Source organism: Chionomys nivalis, chromosome 7, assembly GCF_950005125.1.
Source record: "Chionomys nivalis chromosome 7, mChiNiv1.1, whole genome shotgun sequence".
Classification (NCBI taxonomy): domain Eukaryota; kingdom Metazoa; phylum Chordata; class Mammalia; order Rodentia; family Cricetidae; genus Chionomys; species Chionomys nivalis.
The window spans coordinates 98,465,869-98,486,562 of record NC_080092.1 but is presented as its reverse complement, the minus strand read 5'-3'; the positions used below and the strand labels follow the sequence as shown (position 1 = coordinate 98,486,562).

The following is a 20,694-nucleotide window of genomic DNA, read 5'->3' as shown; positions in this document are numbered from 1 at the left end:
AAGTGACAGCCATTGTGACAGTTATGGTCTACAGATGGGGCCAGGTAGGCAACCCATCCTCTGAGCATTGGCTCTGTGTCGTGGAAAGACCTGAGACCAGGGAATAGATAGCACTCGATATCTCCTATGCCCTTTTGTTGGAAGTTCATTTCTTGCCTGTGGTTTAGCGCGAGGGTTGGAACTATTCTCTCAATCCAGTAAGTGTCTGTTTGACACGTGGTTATACCACAGTCTGCATAGCCTCTGACCGGCCTGTGTGGACCACTGTCTTCCCTTGTGAACACCCATTGCCTCTGACAGTAGAATATGCTTTGGTAAAGGCTCCTTCCCCTCAATTCTTTCAAAAGAATTTTGGCTATTTTTATCCATTTTGGCTATCATATAAGCTTTTGCTGCTCTAATCAGAAAAATGGAGTGTTCTTTAAAATGCTCTTGAATTCTTGTGAATACTGGGCCTCTGGTGGATGTTAGACTTCCTCATGATACTGCCAAGCTCCTCTCACAACTCCCCCAACTAGTCTTAATGTTTCCCTGGGTGATCTGGCTCTGCCCCTGGAGGATATGCAGATGCTGGGACTCTGTGTTGTGGTCTCTACATCCCCATCCCCATGAGGAAGGCCCAGAAAATGGTACACACCACTCCACAGATGAGGAGCTGTGACACTGCATGGCTCAGAACCTGTGTGGAGGGGAGAGACGAGAGAGCACTGGGGTGATGGGCTTCGTGGAGTTGTAGAAGAGCCGAGATACTTTCCCTTGGCAGCTGCCCTTCCTAGGGGTTCCCAGCAGCCTGAGAAGACTCGTGTTGCACATGTCCATCTCAATACTGAGTTCAACGGAGTCCAGGCTGCAAGCAGACACTCAGGAAACCAGAGATGTCCACTGTCAGCCACGGGGAGCCTGTACCTGTTGGAGCAGAGTGATACAATTTCCAATGCCAAGAATTAACAGGGCAAGATCTCAGAACCAGGGATAAAGAGGGAGCAAAACACAGCCCATAACTGAGGAGTGTCTGATGCCAACCCAGTTCTTGGCACCGTTTCCAAGCATAATTTCATCTGGACGTCATGAGCACTGCTCTACAAGGACAAGCAGCCTACCAGAAAGTTAGCCACCCCCAGAAGCCAAAGTAGAATCACCTGTACCCTGAAAATGAGAGACTTCTGACGGGCCATGTTCCTTTGGGTGCTGAGTCCCTGTGGTGAGACCCCGCTAGCTGCCAGCATTGTGGCAGGGAGAGCGAGCACTGGAATGTGTGCTGTGGATTCCGGGTCGCTGGTGACCACTAGAACTAAGCATCACACAGACTCTGCTTCCCTAGGAGGCCAAGCACCAGCTCTGTGGCCTTAGCCGCCTCCACTGTCTAGTGCAGGTGATGCATGCCCTCCTTCAACACGGCTGTTCCCTTTCACACTGGGCCCCCAGCAGCAGCACTCGTCTACATGGAGCTGGTTCTCACAGGCCCCCAGAAGTTCCTCTGCCGTCCATGCCAGCCTCTCGAACACTGCGAGTGGAGTAACTTATTACAGCATGGCGCTCAGGACTACAGAGGACAGTCGCTTGGCTGAGAAAACCACATCCCCAAACTTGGAGCTCAGCTACGGAATGTATGAGTCTACTCACAAATGTTAAGTAATGTTAGTTTAAAATAGGCAGAGTCCACCACAGTTACTTTGTTACATGTCTCTGTGTGTCACCTTAAGCTTGGACAGAGTGAGGGTGGGCGTTCCTGGTGACAGCTGGATAGCCTAAGTCAATCTGCCCCTCATGCCTCTTCTCTCCCTTTTCTGCCCTCCAGAGCTGCCATCAGCAGAGACCCTTTCTACGAGATGCTTGCAGCACGGAAAAAGAAGGTCTCCTCCACCAAGAGACACTGAGAGCGAACCAGGGCACAGCCAGCCCAGGAAGCTGTGGCCCTTTCTCCTGCCTCCCCTTGAGGGGCGCTGCGGAGCCCAGCAAAGGAGAGCAGAGGGCTCCCCTGCCAGTCCCTGCCAGCTCCCAGAGACTAAGCTTCAGCTTTCGCAGTTTTCTAGGTGGGAGAAGGGTGGCAGTGAGGGCTGGGGCTGGAGACTGCTGCTGCCAGCACCAACCGCTGCTAGCAGCAGACTAGTGCTGCGATCCCCACGCCTCGACTCAGCGGGCTGACAGCAGCGCCCAGAGCTCTCTCTTTACCTCGCAGTGTTCCTGGCCAAGGGCCTTCACCTCTGCTCCACAGATGCCTGTGAGGACGTACTCTTACGTACTAAGGAGAAAGGAGGAAAGGAAAAGAAGCCACGCACTATAAAGATTTATTTTTGTTTTTTTAAGCAAAAGTGAACGTAGCACTGTATCCTGTTCTCCTGTGCCCTGCTTGGGAAGCCTCCCCTAGAAAGGGACTCTGGGACTGCTGGCACCCCAGGAGGGGCAAAAGCAGAGCTGCTGGCAGCTCCCAGCAGACACAGGGAGGCCTCCAGGGCCCCAGTAGGGCAGCAGGCAGGCAGTATGGGTAGCTCCTGCCCAGTGCCTGTGGGATGGGGTGAAGTGGATAGCTCCTTGCCTGGCCCTCAGTACCCAGGCCCACTGCGCTTTAAAGCGGAAAGTCTGCATTTTCCTATTAACCAAAACTGTGAGGAGGTCACCCCATGGTCCTGGGTGGCTGACTGTTTCATAGCTGGTTTTTCTTTCTCCTCCCCGAGAACTCCATTCCTCGTTCTAGAGGAAGGAGTAGGTTTTATCGCCTTGGGGCTTCAGCCTTTTCTGCCTCAAATGTATCCCCAACTGGACTATTCTGGTGCACTCTGTGGTAGCCTCCAGGAGCAGGGGCTTTGCTCAGCAGGGTGCAATGCAGTCAAGCAAGGGTGAGGTGGCCTTTCTGTCCCCTTGCCCTCTATGACATGGCATGCCACGGCACGTGTGTGAGTTGGCCCTGCTCTCCTAACTCAGTGTGAAGGGAGCCATGAAATGCAGCATCTCCTGCCGTTCTCTCAGGGACTCTCAAGGGCAGCTCCTGCTCCTCGGCCAGGACCAGCATGCCAGTCCAGGCAGAGCAGGTGGCAGGTGGTATCTTGGCACACTCCTCCATGTGGCCAAGGCCTCAGTGGCAGAATGCTGCCTCCAGGCAGGTTGGAGGAGCCATGGGTCCCCACTGGGCTGCATGAGCTCAATCTCAGAAGGGGGTCAGCACCTCTGGAAATAGCTTTGCAAAGAGGGGTGAGTTTGGGGGCAGCACTCTGGCCCCCTTCCTGTGGATCCGGCCTCGAGTGGCTTCAGGTGCTTGATGCTGGAGTGTGCGAAGGCGACAGTGACGGGGAAGAGGGTCCAGGCTGGAAACTGAGCCTCCTGGTAGAGAACCAGGCAGTGCCGGTCCCTGTTGTCGGGGGAGTCGGGCCAGGGCCAGAGCCCCTCCCGCACACCAGTTCTCATGGGTGTGTCCTGGGCAGACCAGCATCTGGCTCGGTCCCAGTCTATTTATCAGAGGTGTAAATAATCCATACATAGTTTTTCTCCTTTTAGATTATTTTGTATTTGTTTAAAAAAAAAAGGATTTGTCAAAATACAGAGAAATGACTGAAAGTTGTTGACAGGGTTTTTTAAAAATATTATTATTCCAGTTGTTTTTGTTTGTTTTTGCCTTGTAAACTAGCTCCAAGGAACTGCAGCAAATAAACTCCAAATCTGCCCAAACCACTCTCATTGTCTGCCTGACTGTGGGTGCCATCTCTTGTCAAGCCTGGGGTTGGGCTGGTGTGGGCCTGTGGAATGGACATGGGCCCATCCTGAGTGTGGTGGAGATTAAAAGCAGAAGTTGGGTAGGCAGTGTTTCTGCAAAGGATGGCATAGCAAGAGGAGAATGGACTTAACCTTTGCCCCCTCTTTTTGGGGTGGAGCAGAAGTGTCCACATTAGCTACCCGCAGCATGGCATTGAATCTCCTTGTCAGGCAATTGAGCAGGGTCAGGAAACAAAAAGCTAGAAGTACATGATCAATGTATCAGAAGTTGGCGTCTCTCTTTGCTTCTTTCTTTTTTCTTTCCTTTTTTCTTTCTTCCTCCCCCCCTCCCTTCCTTTCCTTCTTCCTTTACAGCATTTCATGTAGCTCAAACTGGACTTAAATTCCCTGTCCAGCTGAGGATGACCCTAATTTCTGATCTTCCTGCATCCACCTCTGTCTAGTGCTGGGATTACAGGTATGTACTGTGCCCGGTTTGTGCAGTGCTGGAGATTGCCCCAAAGCTTCCTGTGTGTGAGGTAAGCAACTTAACTTCATCCCAAGCCTGGGGGGCAGGCCAGAGCCAGAGCCCCTCCCACAAACCTATTCTCACTGTGTATCCTGGACGGACCAGTGCCTGGGTCAGTACCAGTCTATTTATCAGAGGTGTAGATAATCTATACATAGTTTTCCCTCCTTTTAGATTATCTTATATTTCTTTTTTTTTTAATACAAAGAGATGACTGAAAGCTGTAGACAGGATTTTTTGAAAATATCACTCCAGCTGGTTTTTGTGCCTGCCTCGTAAACTAAGGGAGTTTACTCCAAGGGAGTAGTAGGTCACTGGGGGCATGTATTTGAGACTGTATCTTGTCTCCTTTCTCTCTCTCTCTCTCTCTCTCTCTCTCTCTCTCTCTCCCCCTCCCCCTCCCCCTCCCCCTCCCCCTCCCCCCCCCCCCTCTCTCTCTCTCTCTCCTCTCTCTCTCTCTCTGCCTCCTGTATGCTGTGAGGTAACATGGTTCAGCTGTCACTATGCTCTACTTCACCAATCCCAGTATCACCAGATCCCTGACACCGCTGAAGCCGTGAGTCAAACAAACATTATCCCTTTTGGTTCCAGGTATTCGGTTCACATCCAGGAAGGACTAACAACCTGATGAACTCTATGTTCAGCAAACAGACCACTGCCCTGACTTCCAAGACAAGAAGCAGGCCTGGGCAAGAACAGCCCCAGCAGGGATACTGTTCTTGTCTCCCTTAATCCAGGTCTCTGCATCTCATTCCTTGACATTTGATGACATTTACTTATCTCCTTTTGGTCTAATTTTCTGTACATATTTGATCAAAATGAATCTGCTGATGTGTTCTGCATGACTCTTGCTGTTTACACTGCGTCTTGTTCATAACATGAAGTCAGCACTAAGCACAGAGCCCCTGTCTGTGAACATCTCATATTTAATTCTCTCAGTCCCTTTAGATGAGCTGGTTCTACCACTTCGTTCTGTGCGGCTCCGGGCCCTTGAGAGTCGCTCCCTGGTCAGTTCAGTCAAAAACACTATCCCAAGCTCTTCTTGAGTGGTTGCACCAGTCTCTGCACCCTTCACAGCTCCTGTTCATTCATTCGCTTTCCTTCAACAAACGCGACCTGGGGTCTCCTAGACTTGGAAGCCAAGAACTGTGTCCATGACCTGACTCCAAAACGGCCTGTCTGAGACGCCCCCAGCAGAAATAGAGCAACAGAACAGCACAGCAGCTGTGCTGGAGACAGGACAGCCGCGTCAGGGCGTGTGTGCTGCTCCTGACTCATCTCTTCCTGAGCACTAGACTGACCGCCAGCGCCTGCTAGAGAGCAACAGAGCAGTAGACTGTGGGCAGTGAGACAATACCAAACCTTCCCTGTGTGTGTTACTCCTAGACTGTCAGAGTGGCTTAAACAGAAGCAACGCTTTGCAAAGGTAGGTGGCATGGATGGCTAGCTTGCTGCCCCTTGTGCTGTGCTGGCCACAGGAAGTGACCTTATCACTGTTGCGCAGGGTTGTGCCCTGTCTCTGGCATTTCTCCTAGGCTCCAGCCTTGCCACTGGGCTGACCTGTGTAGCCCTGCGTGGATTGTTTGCCAGCTCTGAGGCTCACTCCACTGTGAGTGTGACCCTGAGCATGACAGCTACGCTCAGTGTTGGAGGTTCTCTGGGCCCAGTAGAAGGTGAAAGCAGAAAGTTTACCCACTGGGGTCCAGCTTTCTCTGAAACTAGCCAGTGTTGGAAAATGCCCAGGGGAGGGCCAGACTTGGGTCCATCTGTCTGTCCCATCCACGGTTCTGATCCTTCCGGTTAGAGGCTGTCTTGGTGAAGGAGGAGTACCAGTTCTTGGGAAATGAAGTTGATCATCCCAGTATCCACTGCTTAGCAGCCGGAGCAAACCCAGGCTAAGAGCAGAGATGGGGATGATGGGGGCACAGGCAGGGAAGCACTGTCCCCCGTCTCCATCCCAAGTTGCTTCATCACATCAGAATGTGACACAGACCTCTCAGGCGTGTGTGTGGGAACTTAGCAGAACCCAGGCTAACAGGGACAGTCACGGATATGTTGTTTATTGTGTAGGCCTCTGTATCCTTGGCGTGTGCGTGTCTGAGTGTGTCTGCTCATACCAACACTTGGTTTGTTTTGCTTTTGTGTTTGGCCCTGGTTTTTGTTTTGTTTTTGTTCTTTTGGGAGCTCACTGTGTAGTCCTTACAGGCTGGAACTCCCTATGCAAACCAGGCTGGCTGAGACGGGTAGAGCAGTCCACTGCCTCTAGCTCCCAAGTGCCGGGACAACAAGCCTGTGCCTCTGCACTGAGCCTCGGCTCCTGTCTCACGGGCCTTTTACTAATTAAGAATCTTACTGTGAGGATCCAGAAGAGGACCATCTCTGAGGTGAGCTATCAGATTGGAAGGAAGCCATTGCTAAAGCACCTGAGGCTGTGATGCATACCTGAGCCCTACTGGTCAGGGGCTGTAGGTTAGGGACTAATCCTTGATAACTCTCCATTCATACCAGGGGGGAGTTAGGCCATGGTGCCTCCAGGCTTTTACATCCAGGTGAGTGAGAACATGGGTGACAGTGGAGGCAATGGTGTTGACAGAATGCTATCCTAGCACTGTCGGCAGACAGCCTTGGGTATAAAGGGCAAGAGGGAAAAGGGTGGTGTGGGGTGCCAGGTGGATGCCCCCTAACCCACAGAGAAATACAGAGCATGGCCGTTTCCAAGGTCTTAGGAGGGTACAGCCATTGGTCACATCATTCCCTAGTATGTGCTCTAGGGAATTGTACCATACACCAGGTAGAGGAGGGGCCTGGCTGAGGAGAAGGCCAGCCTCCATGAGTGGGTTGATTTCACCAAGGGTCAGGGCAGCCCAGAGTGGGCAGGACCTGCATGACTAGCCAAGTTCCTGGTACTTCTAATGACATAGCTGGGCATGGCATGACTGTTGACATGCCAAGCCCTTGGTGTAAATCTGCAAATCCATCCCCACCCCACCCCCACTGCCACACTGGGCAGACTGCAGCTAGGTCATGGACGTTCATGCTCTCGTGGTCTCTGTCAGACGGCAGGGGAACAGGCACACATACAGTGTTCTTCAGTCAGCGTGTTTCTCAGGCCAGTTCTTGGGCTCCAGGAAAGCACCCAGGGGCCAGGGCTTTGCAGGGGTGCCCAAGCCATTCATTTGTCTTTATCTGTTGGGGTGTGTGTGAGTGTCTCACTCATCAGCCCAAGAATCTGGGGTTCACTGTGTAGCCCAGGTTGGCCTCCAGTACACAATCATCTTCCTGTTCCAGCACTTTAAGCACTAAAATTACCGCTTGAGTGCACAGGCCCAGCTTGAGCTGTTCATACTATAGTGACATGGGGGTGTCGAGTGGGGCGGTTAGGAGTTGAGACCCTTGCCTGTCCTGGTGAGGACCTGATTTAAATGAGTTGCCTGTGGGAAATGCAGAAACCACACTATGAGCTATGCAAGGGCTAGCAGAGGCATCTCGGGTCCCTAGGAGCAGAGGCATTGCTGGAGACTAGATACAGCAGAGAAGGCAGGCTGCCCAGCTGCCCAGTGGAGAGGCCCTGGGTATCTCATGTCTCAGAACTTCTCCCCAATAGACCTTCCTAAAACAGGAAGTCTGATGAGATCCCATCTCAGCTCTCCACAGGAAGACAGCCTAGTCCAGAGTGCCTCCATGTTGTCCACACATTGAAAACGATGCATGAACAGAGCTAGGAGCACACAGCCGAAAGACAAGAGAAACAGCAAACAAAGGTAGATCCCATGGTAACCTAATGAGGAAATCTGTTATCACTCATATAAAGTCAGTGAGGCAATCCAGTGGGGACAGCAAAGCCTTTTCAACAAGCAGCACGGGAACCAACTGCATGAGTGAGCTACACACTCCAAAATATTTCAAGATGGGTGTGACTTGATCCTCCAACATAAAGCCAAGAAGCCTCTAAATGAAAACATAAAAGTGTATAATAATGACCTTGGAGTCAGCAAAGGTTCCACAAGCTGGGCTTAGGAAGGTTGAGAACCACCTTCTGACAGCAAGCACAGTGCTCGCTAGCCCTCTTGATGGGTTCTGGAGCCTGGGGCCTGCTGTGAAGAGGACAGCCACAGCACCCCAAGGAGACACACGTATTTAATCCTGCTACCACCTCATGTGGGCATTAAGTTCAAGCAATACTGAGATATGTGCAGGAGAGCATGGGACAAGACAGGTTCCCACCGGCTTTCTGGAAGCCAGTACAAAACAAGAAATGGGATCAGATAATGCTGCTGTCCGCCACTTCCGCGGGGAAAGTTAGAACTCACTGCGTGAGAGACTGAATAATGGGTGTTGAGATCCAGTCAAAGCAGAGCTCATTGCATGCGAAACACTGAATGATGAACCTTGAGACCTGTTTTTACAAGACAGAAAGGGGACCCTAGATCTCCCCCACTAGTGCGGAGTTAAACAGATCTGTCGAAATGACTTGACTTGTGTTACAAGAATTGTCTGAGAAAACCTAATGTGTCTTTATGAAACCCAACGGATTTTAGAACTGGACAAAACTAAGACAACTCAGTGCTACCTGTTCCCCTGAGGAATGAGGAGCCTGAGCCCTCCTAGGTGAAGGTCCCTGTGCCAGGTCACCTGGCAGCGTGGCCCAGGGTAAGGAACAGTGAACTCTGCTGGGAAAGTTTTCCCTGTAGTTCCGTGCTGAGCTGAGAGACGCCTGCTGAGTGAGGTCAGTGTTTGTTTTGCTGACTGAATTATGCAGACGCAAGTGGGATCATTTGTGGTCGCATCCCGTACTTTAACAACAGATTATTCTAAACTAATGACTCATGTGGCTTCCCGCTTACAGTAGCTTTTGTTTTCCGTCCTTGCATCTCAAATTAGTGAGAGGTGTACTTTGCTTTGAAAGCTCAGGGACCTTCTGGGATGCTGTGGCCCTTTTTAACCTCTTGCCGTAGTCTTTTTTGAAAAGCCCCTTGTGTTAAGAGCAACGGTCTGAGCTCTTAAGGTCCAAATGAGGAGCAGAAGGAGGGAGAACATGAGCAAGGAAACCAGGACCACGAGGGATGCACCCACCCACTATGACAGTGGAACTGATTTATTGTGAGCCCACCAAGGCCAGCTGGTCTGGGTCTGAATAAGCATGGGTTGAAACTGGACTCTCTAAGCATGGCGGACAATGAAGGCTGATGAGAAGCCAAGGACAATGGCACTAGGTTTCGATCCTAATACATGAACTGGCTTTGTGGGTGCTTAGCCTGTTTAGACGCTCACCTTCCTGGACATAGATAGAAGACCTTCGTCTTCCCACAGGGCAGAGAATTTGGACTGCTCTTCAGTATCGAGAGGGAGGGGGAATGGTGTGGGGGGAGGAGAAGAGGAGTGGGGATAGGGGGAGGGGACTGGGGGGAGGGGGCAATATTTGGGAGGAGGGGAGGGAAATGGGAAACGGGGAGAAGGTGGAAATTTTAATTAAAAAAGAATAAAAAAAAAAAAAAGAGTCTTGCTGTGTAGCCCAAGATGGCCTTGAACTCAAGCATCCAAATGTTGGGACTATAAACATGTACTTACATGTCCTTCACTTTTTTATTTTCAGGATGTGTGTGTGTGTAAGAGAGATTTCTTTAGAATGTTTAGTTATTTAATTTTTATTGATTACAGTTATTCTTTGACAGTTTCATTCGCGTATATAATATTTTCCTTTAACTCTTAGCCCTCATCTCTCCTCAGGTCTCTCCCACCCCTGTTGCCCTTCCCCTCCCTGCTCCCTTGTCCCACACTCTCATCTCTGCGCTTCGTCACACAGATTTGAAACTGTCCATTCTGTGCTAGGCGAATCTCCTGCCACTAAGCTCCGCCCTGGCGCCCTCTGTTTATTGGTTATGGCCTTTTCCTGGGATTCATGTCTAGGTTGTGTCAGAGTCTCTGCCCTGACTGCTGAGACTCAGTGGCAGCCTTCTCTGTTGAACTTTTGGAAGCAGGTCAGGAGAGCATTGGCAGGAAGGCACCCCAGAGCTGACTGGACTCCCCAGCGGCAGCAGCGCCTTCGTTTCCCCATTTGGTGGAGGCCTGCAGAGTCCCCAGCTGTTGTTCATGTCCAGTGGGGGCTCCTACGTGCATAGATATAGTGAGTCTCTTGTTAAATCTGGGGCTGAAGTGCATGAAGGTGGGGCTCGGGGGACAGCTTAGTGGATAATGTTCTTGAGATGCAACATGAAGACCTGAGTTCAGTTTCCCAGAGCCCACAGAAAGCCGGACATGGTAGTGCAGGTCTGTGATCCCAGCATTACCGCGGTGAGAAGGGAGGGGGAGAAAGGAGAAGCTGTGGAAGCTTGTGAGCCAGCCAGCCTGGGGTACAGGGTGGCAAGTAACAACAAAAAAATTGTCAAAGGAGATGGAAGGTGAGGAGCAACCCCCTGGACTGTCTTCTGATCTTTATCAAGTGCCATGGTGCATATGCACCTACACTTGCACGCTGAACACACACCACACACATGGAGACTCTTTTTAAAGTTCGCGGAAGCGAGAGTTAGAATTAAGAACTTCATGCATGCCCACAGCCCTTCCCTTTCCTTCATTCCCATGGGGATGGAGGGCTCCTAAGACCCACTTCCTCTCAGCCAGCATCTGGGAAAACCTCTGGTGATCAGTCCTCGAGGCTCTATGTGTGCCTGTCTGTCTGTCCCCTTTAGACAGCACTAAGTGGACCCCGTGTGACCTGGAGCAGAGGGCCATGGCATTCTTACTAGACTGCACTCAGCTGCATGTCTTAGACATGTGCATAATCACTGTTTAACTTTGCCATGACTGAGCTCTGCGAAGGGCAAAACATGCGTGCAGGGTGCTGCCAGCTGTCCCTCCTGGTCTACAAACCAAAGCTGGTAATCCCGTGTGCTGTGTGGAATCCATCCTAAAATGCAGTCGGACAAAATCAAATATCAGGACTTAAAAATATAGATGAGTAGATTTTTATCTCACCTTCCAGGCTATTGAAATGGTGTTTGTACATGATAGTGTGTGCTTACCATCTCAAACAATCCCCCGGTCTGGTGAACCCATCCCTGCTATCCGTATCCCAGAGTCAACTCTGCCCTGAAACACTGGCTCCTCATCCCCCTCCAGCCTCTGGTGACCTTGATCTATTAGGTCCCTGTGAACTGACCACTCCAGGGACCTCACAAATGGCAACAGATGGTATTTGGTCTTTTGTGTCTGACCCGTGGCATTCGTCAGGCTTCGTCAAGGTTTGTCTGCTTGTTTTTGGCATTGATGGTGGTCTCTTGATGGATTTGATATCAATAAAGAGTCATCAGAGGTATACAGTAGAGAGGAAGACTCACTGTCACAGACTGTCACCAAGCAGAAACCAGGCCAGAGCCTGTATGGAAACCTGCAGTCTGTAGCATTTCCAAGTTCTGGACTCAAGGCCCAGTAGCCCCCAACCCTACCTTTTCCAGGATCTGTGTGCGTCCCAGCCCGGCTCTTCCCTGTCTGCCCAGGCACTGCTCACGGCAGCCTCCCGGACTGTGGCCTCCCCTTTGCCACACATCTAAAAAGTGTGTTTCCTTCCCTGCCCGTCTTTGCAGGGAGGATGTCTCCAGCTGCGTTCACCTCTCTCTGACCTCAGTAGCCCCTGAGGAATCCTTCTCTTGGGACCACATTCTGCCTGTGGGATTAGTCCACCACCCTGTTTCCTATATAAATTGCAAGAACCGTGCGGGACCCTGCCTTCAGCCCTTGGAGCTCTGAACATAGAGACCTTGCCCTGCCCCTTCAAATCCTCAGGTTCAGCCAACCTCAGGTAGGTGTTACCACACATGCACAGAACCTGTGTGTGTGCACTGATGTCGCTGAGGGAATTACAGTGTCCTGGGAGTGATTCACCAGGAGGACACATGCAGGTGACATGCAGGTACCACATGAGGGAACCTGAGCGGCTTCAGACTTCAGAGGACTTCCTGGAACCAGTGCCCTGTGGCTTCTGAGGGACGATTCTACTCACATGAGTTCATTCACCGTTTTGCCACTCAGAATGGACTTCCTCTGCCAGCAGTGGTGTTTTTCGATCCCTGTCTTAGCCACAGAGCACAGAAAAAACTTAACTGTACCTTGGCCCTGAGGTCTCCATACATGCATCTTATAATGTTCAGCTTCATTGTTTCTATGGTTTGCTAATAAATTAGTTTTAATTGAGAAGGTTTGGGTTTTTTCCCCCCAAAGACCTCTGAGTATTAACATAATCATATGGTTTCCTAGTCTCAATTTACTCAGATGACCAATCCCATTAATGGCCAATGAACCATCCTTGCTGTCAGGAAGGAGCCCAGTGGGCCACAGCATCAATTCTGCTCATGGTCTTGGGAAGTCTGGGATCTTGAGTTTCCCCAGGGCTCCAGAGCCTGCCTTTCCTTCCTGTTCTTGAGGCTTTGCCATGCCATACACTAGATTTAGCCCATGGCCTAGAACTGTGCCCTGCTCAGATCCTGTGTGCCAACCTAAAGACATGGTCATTGCCTGTGCCCAGGAGGTTTATCAAAACCTGTAAGGGGACCTGGAGCTCTGGAGATCCCAAGTCAGAGTAAGGCCTCTGCTGGGTGTCCCCTCTGGGTCTATACCAGACCTCTCATGACTTCTGGGGTGGCTGTGGCCTCTGTCGCCTGAGCTCTGCCTGTGTATTCTCGTGGCATTCTCCTGCATGTGATCACATTTTCACTTTGTCTAAAGATGCCAGTCGTGTTGGATCTGGGCCCACCAACTCCAGCATGATCTCATCTTAACCACCGCAGTACTGACGCTACTTCCAGATACGCCCGCCGGCTAGTCCTTCAGCCTGGGAGTGTGGGGAGGAGGGGACACAGTAGAACTCAGCAGTGGGGGACACCCTTCATCATGTCTCATTTTTCTTAAGTTGGCTGGTTGGTTTATACTGCCTCCCTTGGGCCCAGTGTCCTCGTCAGTGCCCTGCGGTCTGGCAGTCCTCAGTGTTAGGGTGCACAGGGATCCCAGGAGAGCTTGTAATGAATGCAGCGTGCAAGGGGAGGTGGAACTCTGCTTCTCCAGAGCACTGGAGGACCTTGGAGTACATGGTCAGAAAAGTCAATTGGAGATACTGTAGAATAAGCAGTTATTGCACGGAAGGGTCTATACAGATCTGTATTTTTTAATCTGCCTATTTGAATCACATCTACATTCTCAATCCTAATTAGCATTTTTTGCTCTTCATTTAACTTTTAGCCATTTGTTTTGTTGATTGCTTGTTTTCTTGTGATTTTTTTTTTTAAAGACATGATCGTACGCCCAGGCTGGCCTCAAAGTCAGGATTCCCCTGCCTCTACCACTTGAGTGCTGGGTTTACGGACATGAGCCACTCTACTCAACTTGCTAATCTATTTTCTTTTAATGCTTATTCATTTTTAATTGTGTGTGTGTGTGTGTGTGTGTGTGTGTGTGTGAATGTATGCCATGTGGGTGCAGTGCCAACAGAGGCCAGAAGAGGGCATCAGAGTTCCCAGAACTGGGGTGACAGGCAGCTGTGAACTGCCTCACCAGGGTTCTGGAAACCAGACTCGGGACTTTTGTAAGAGGCAGTATGTGCTCTTAACTTCTGAACCATCTCTTCAGTCCCCTTGATCTTTCAAACAGCTGGATTCTGAGTGTGATTCTGTGTTTTCCTTGGTGTCAGGAGGGTGCTCTATGGTTGCTGCCTCCTCCGTGACTGCAGCCCTGCCTTCTCTGGGGTGCGGCTGGTCTTGAACTTACTGTGTAGCTGAGGGTGATCTGGAATTTGACATCCTCCTGTCTCCTCCTCCTGAGTGCTGGCCACCACTCCCAGTGTTACTTAGAGCTGAGGACTAAATTCAAGACTAGGAAGCATTCTGCCTATAGAGTTTTGCCCTCCTCCCAGTTCCAGGGGAGCTTCTGGAATCCCCAATTCGTAGCCCTTGTTACAAACCTATTATGTCATGGTGTTTGCAGTAGGACCCCAGATTCAGCATTTCTTAAAGGAGCTAGCTGCAGGAGGTGCTGATGTTCAGCTTAAGAGCAGGTGTACATGCCTGATGACCAGCTGGCCAGATGTCCCCATCAGCAAATGCCACACAAGCAGCAAGGCCCTTCCAGTCAGCAAATGGGAGACTGACAGGTGTGGGGGGGCAGACAAAAGCAGGAACCTGGCAATTGGGATCTGCCAGTGCTGGGACCCCAGGGTGATGGTGTACAAAGATAGGATTCAGGTCAGGGAAAGGGCTTCAAACATCAGCCCAGCAGGCACCGTCAAGACCACAGCTCAATGCAAGTTACCTTCTGGCATCTCAGAGCAAGGAGAATCAGGTGGCTAGCAGGGTCTCAGCAGCCTTAGGTCCCCATGACAGTGGTGGGCTTTGCCCGAAAATTTATCACAGTACAAGTCCTCAGGAGGGACCTTGTTTAGCCAGAGCTGGCAGTAGTCATGTCTCATTAGGAGTCACCTGACTGGGCCAGGACTCTGGCCATTGATGTTACTATTCCTGGAACATTCTCCTATACAACCCATAGCTGGTTTGGGTGCCTGTAGCTTCTTCTTGGACTGAAGGGCAGGAGTTGGCTGTCCTCCGGATGTCCCCAGGCATGTTTTATGCTAGCAGATGAAGTATAAACAGTCGGAGTAGATTCCTGGGCTGACTGCCGCGTGGCAGAGATGGGTTAGCTGTCTTTTTGGTTCTCTGCCAGGTGCATACACTGTCTCCATTCCTGCTGAATCCACACATTTCTTGTGGGTGTCCTGGTCTTCACCATGTCCTCGGAGGCTGCCATGACCTGCCCATGCTGCCTGCACAGGGCTTCCCACTCCTGCCCCTTGCTGTGGCCTCAGGAGTCCTGTGCAGAGGAGGCAAGGCATGCCTTCTGCAAGCTTGGGAAGCTCACAGTTGCTACAAGGACCCACACGACATGGAGGAGGAATATGGCTGGCTCGGATGGTCCATCCCTTACTCAACCGAGACCCATTCCTGCCTCACACTGGTCTACCAAAGCCCCGAAGGTGGTGACGAGGATTGACAGCAGAGAACTCAGACACCCTGTCCCAAAGCCTTCAAAAGCCAAGTGGGTATTGGTTTGAGTTTCCATGTCCTCCAGCATCCACATGATGAAATTTAGACCTCAAGGGAATGACTGAAGAAGGTAGGCTCTGGAGAGGTGAATAAGTCACAGAGTGTCCCCACAGGGAGGGCAGAGAGGTGAGGAGAGCATCGTGGTGCCTTTGGCTCTTCCCTCTCTCCTGCACCATGAGGACAAGATGGCAGAGCACCTGGCTGAGGCTCTCTAGACTGTTCTTGTACAGCTCTGATCTCCCTGCAGCCTCGTCCCTATACCCTCCAAAGTGCCACCAAAGAGAGGAATGGGGCGAAGGATTGACTGGGGAGGGTTTCTGACTTTCGTTCATGGGGACTTGCTGCAGCTGGATATGATTAGTGTGTCTCCCGGGGGGTGTACTAGGTCACCGGTGTGCTGATGTTGTGTTGGTGTGCCCTTGAAGAGACAAGGCCTTAGGCCTTTGAGGTGGCTCAGCAGGTAAAGATGTGTACTCTAGGCGTGATGGTCTGAGTTTGATCCCTAGGACCCACATGGCAGAAGGAGGAAAACTCTCATCCCCAGAACTCTGCCTTATAGTGTCCAGACGTAAGGGCCTCATGACAGCCACAAAGAGACTCGACAGGGTCCTCTGTCTTACAGCTGTGCTGAAAGTCTAGGAGGAAGATCCTCAATCCGCCAGCTGTGATATAGAAACAGCTCTTCCAGACAGTCTAGACCACCCGTTACGCAAATCCTAAGTTTGCGTGTTGCCTTGACATGCAGGAAAAGGCCACATAGGCCTCAGAACATTAGGCAAGATAGACTGTGAGTTGTGACATGTGATTGCTACATGTTACGAAATCAAAACCACCTCTGCCTTTTTGATGCAAGCGTGGGTACACAGCCTCGATGGGGAAGTCCCTTCTGTGCAGCGGTCTTACCAGGGCTGTTTCCTAGCCACACAGTGATGTAGCAATCCCCCCCCCCCCGCCACCACCCACCGAGGCTCTCACTGTGTAGCCCTGGCTGTCCTGGCACTCACTCCATAGACCAGGCTGGCCTTGAGCTTCCTGAGTGCTGGGATTAAAGGTGTGCACACACCATTGCTTGGCTATGTGTGTGTACGCATGTTTTAAGATTGAGTCTCATGTAGCCAAGGGTGGCCCTGAACTCACTCTGTAGCTTAGATGGTCCTTCAGGAGATACCGATCCTCCTGCCTCCACTTTCCAAGTGCTGGGATTACAGGTGACCCCAAGCCTGGCTGGAGCCTGTGACCTCTGTGCTGTGTTCTGGAGAATCTGAGGGTGTCCCAGGCATGAGCATGCCGTCATTCCCGGCATGCCTGCTGTCTCCAGCTCTTCAGCCCAGGATGGAGAATGCAGCTATTTGGATGAAGGTGGGAAGGGGTGGGATGGGACCGAATATTGGAGCGGGGAGGGTAACACAAATTTCTAACCGGTCTTAATAATAAAAACCCGGAGGCAGGGGGTGAAGGCTGAAAGATCGGAGCAGCAGAGCAGCCAGCTGGTTCTTATCTCTACGAACTCCCCGGAACCAAGGGGACAAGATCCTGTTTCTGTGAATCCTCAGACCGAATGCCATGCGTTCCCATTTCCTCCTGCCTTTTCTATTCCCCTCTCTGCCCAGCCATATTGCTTCCTGTCTTCACTTCCCTAGTGCTGGGATTAAAGGTGTGGGCATCATGCCTGGCTCTGTTTCTCTTTGAGTCTGGATTGATCTAGTGTCGCCCTGGGTGGCCTTGAACTCACAGAGATCTGTCTGCCTCTGGAGTCCTGGGATTAAAGGTGTGCGCCACCACTGCCTGGCCTCTGCGGCTAACTAGTGACTTGCTCTTCACTGGGCTCCTCAGGCAGGCTTTGTTTGTTCCAGCATCACCACAGGGGTCTGAGGCCAGCTCAGTCTCTGCACTCCCACATCACTTCCTCTGCATCCTGTGGTCTACAGTAAACCACAGGGCCAGGCCATGCAGGAGCCATAGATGCCCACCTCCTGCTGAGAGGCGCAGGAGGGCCCTGTGGTTGGGACACCTGCATCTTAAGTCTGCTGCGGACTTCCTGCTTCTTGCTTCCTGCTGGGACGCTAGCTTCTCAGACATGAGGAGGCTCCAAGTCCTAGATGTGCAAACACTTCATAGTGCCTCTCCCCCTGCTTTGTCCTTCCTCAGGCCCCATTTTTTTCCCTATCACCATCAATACTCACAAGCTCTGTGTGAGTCTCAGTAATGCCCAAAGCACCATGCCCTGGTGTCGGTCCTGAGGCTTCTTAGGTTGTCATCCTTCCACCCGGCCTGCCTGTCTTCTCCTCCCTGCTGTGTGTAACCCACCCGGTTCTGAAGGCTGCCTCCCCTGTCTTCCCCCACTCCTCCTCTGGCACTCAGCCCTCTACTGTTTCCGCTGGCTTTCAGTTTGATGTTTGCTTCCTGTGCGAGCCTTTGCAACTTGCCTGGGAGTCTCAATCTGGTGAGCACTACTGCTGGGCTGAAGAGCACAGGGCAGTTTGTCGGGCAAAGCTGGAGCAATGGTGACAGGGACTGGAGCTGATGGCGGAAGACATGTTGATGTGGGCGGCACTCAGGATATACTGAGCCACTCTCCCGTGGAAAAGCAGAGAAGGGATCTCAGCCTCTCAGAGGCTAAGGCTTCATCACAGTGTGTGCACACGGAAGAGAAAGGGAGTCACGGTGAGTCAGGCACTGCCACGTGTCCCAGCACACACTTGGATTCAGAGTGCACACCAGAAGGAAAACCGGAGCCTCAGTGGCTTCGTGACATTTTATGTTTATTTTTGTGTGAACACATGTATAGATGTGTGTATCCGTGCCCACAGAGAGATCAGAGGACAGCTTATGGTAACCCATTCTCTCCTCCCATCATGGGGGTCCCAGACATCAAATGCAGGTCATCAGGCTTAGCAGCGCATGCCTATGCCCACTGAACTACCCCGTTGGTCTGTTGTACTTCTGACACCAAGTGTCACTTAGTTCAGGCTGGCTTCAAACTCTCTGTGTAGCGAGGAGGACTTTAGACTTCAGATCCCCTTCCCTCTACCTCCCAAGTGGTGGGATGCCAGTCGTGTTCCTCAGTGGATGGGGTCTGAGGAGCAGGCCAGCGAGCAGAGCACCAGGTAAGCACTGCCAGTGGTGCTCTCTCCAGCCCTAAGAACTGCCCTCTCAGGAAGACTCTGGGGATTGTCACACCGGGCAGTTGCTCTGACAAGCCCGCCTTCCAGCGTGTCTTCATACACTGGTGCTTGAAGTGATCGCCTTGCCAGATCCCAACCTCACATGCGGGGCGCATGTTCACCAACATACTGGGTTAGTTAAGGAAGGAAGGGTTTATCTGGGCTCTCACTTGTGGGAGGACACAGAGGCAGGAGCATGAGACAGCTGGTCACACTGCATCTGCAGGCGGGAAGCCGAGGCGGATGCAGTGCTCCGCTTGCTTTATTCAGTGTAAGACCCCAGCCCAGGGGCTGGTGCCGCCCGTACCCCAGTCTAGTGGATGGGGCCACCCTCACTCAAGGTGGGTCTTCTCCTTTTTAGTGAGACTTCTCCACATCTGATCTTATCCCAAAGTCTCTCCAGGTCATGCTAGCCGACATAGCTGCGTTTCCATAGGCCTGAGTCCAGTGACGCTGACCATGAAGACTGGGTACCACAGCATCTCAGCAAGGCCCTCAGAGAACTGGACGGGAGTCAGAGACTGACCTGCACTGGATGTTGAGCCTCTCCGAGAACTCCCTTCCAGGGTGGGGAGTGTCCACACACCTCCCTGGAAGGTCATTGGAAGATTATCAGTTCTGGTTCGTTGTAAGTCAACATGACAAAGCTGGAGTCATTTGTAACAGGGCCCCGGCCTTAGCACAATGGATGCCATGATGGAAGTACCATTTGGGCAGTAAGACTCAGCGTGTAGACAGCACCACCAACAAAGGCCTAATTCACCAAAGCCCATGGTTCTAGGAAAGTCTCTGAATGGCCTAACCTTGCCTGTTGACTCCTGTAGTTCCTCTTCTGGCTAACTGCTCTCGTTAACAGAAGAAGTATGTCAACCCAGGATGTGGTTTTGTGCTTAAAGCTCACCCTGAGAGAGGCTCAGGGTGACACTGGGATCCCAAACAGCCAGTGTAGTCACCGGCCAGCTAATGAAGACTTTCTATTGTAGTGGTTCTCAGTCTTCCTAACGCTGTGACCCTTTGACATAGTTCCTCATGTTGTGGTGACCCCAACCGTAAAATTATCTTCATTGCTATTTCAGAGCTATGATTTTGCTACTGTTATGAATCGTAATATAAATATCTGATATGCGGAATATCTGATATGCGAGCCCTGTGAAGGAGTTATTCCAGTCCTAAAGGGGTCGTGACCCACAGGTTGAGAGCCACTGTTCAAACCCATATCTGAGACGTCTTTTTCTGGTGGTTATCCCACAATGTATTGGGAAGAGGTTTTCTCAGTTGAGAAAATGTGTCCATAAGATTAGCCTACAGGCAAATTTGTTGAGCATTTTCTAGATAAATGATTGATGTGGGAGGGGCCCAGGCCATTGTGGGCCTTTCTGGATGAAATGAAAAAGCAGGCAGGTTGGGCAAAGTCACAAGAAGCAAACCAGTAAGCAGCACTCCTCTATGACCATGGCTTCAGTTCCTGCCTCCAGGCACTGCCTCCAGGTTCCTGTCTCCAGGCTCCTGCCTCCAGGTTCCTGCCTTGAGTCTTCTTGCCCTGGTTTCCCCTGCAGATAATGACCTGAGAGTCCTAACCTGAAGCCAACCCTGACCTCTGTCTTTGTTAGAGTTTCTATGGCCGCAATAAAACACCATAACCAAGAGCCACTTGCTCAACCTACCTTCTGAAGACCAGAGAGGGAAGTCTGCTGTGTCAGGCAAGCACAGCTGCCTGCCTTCTCAACCAGCAGCTTTTGATTTTAACAGGACGTTCTCGTCAGTTAACAAAAACCACCCAGGACAATGAGCCTTTGGGAGCAGGGGAACACATGGCTCCTGCCCAGAAGGCAGAGGGGTGGGAGAACTGGAAGCAGAGACAAAAGATTTCCTAAAAGCCAGCTCTCTGCCATGCGGGAAGCTCAGCTAGGAGAAGGAGGTTCAGCGTTAACTGTGTGGAGGCGGAGAAGGAGGCCCCTGAGTCCCGTAAACCTAATGGTATGGACAAGCGGGGGGGGGGGGGGGGGGTTATTCATCTTACTGCAATTAGCGAGTCTCCAGCAACGGTGCTGGTGGATGGAGCTGAGCTGCAGAGCGGAGAATGCAGGAAAAGCAGGAACACCGAGAGCGGCTCCCATGAGACCCTTTGAGGTCACCGAGCAATCCATAAGGTGGAGGCGGGCTCATCACGGACAGCCTGGCTACTCTGCATAAATGCTCAGTCTCTCCTACAAGGTGAGAACCTTCTCAA

At 51.5% G+C, this 20,694-nt stretch overlaps 1 protein-coding gene across 3 annotated transcripts in view; it reads left to right on the top strand.

Annotated features, from left to right (window-relative positions):
• Cyth1 (cytohesin 1) overlaps positions 1-3,667 on the top strand; it is an 83,195-nt gene extending 79,528 nt beyond the window's left edge. For all 3 annotated transcript variants that reach the window (XM_057773848.1, XM_057773847.1, XM_057773849.1), the window contains exon 13: positions 1,799-3,667. In XM_057773848.1, the coding sequence (XP_057629831.1) occupies positions 1,799-1,877 (79 nt within the window). In that variant the 3' untranslated portion in view covers positions 1,878-3,667. The remainder of the gene's footprint in view (positions 1-1,798) is intronic.
• Positions 3,668-20,694: the final 17,027 nt, after the last annotated feature.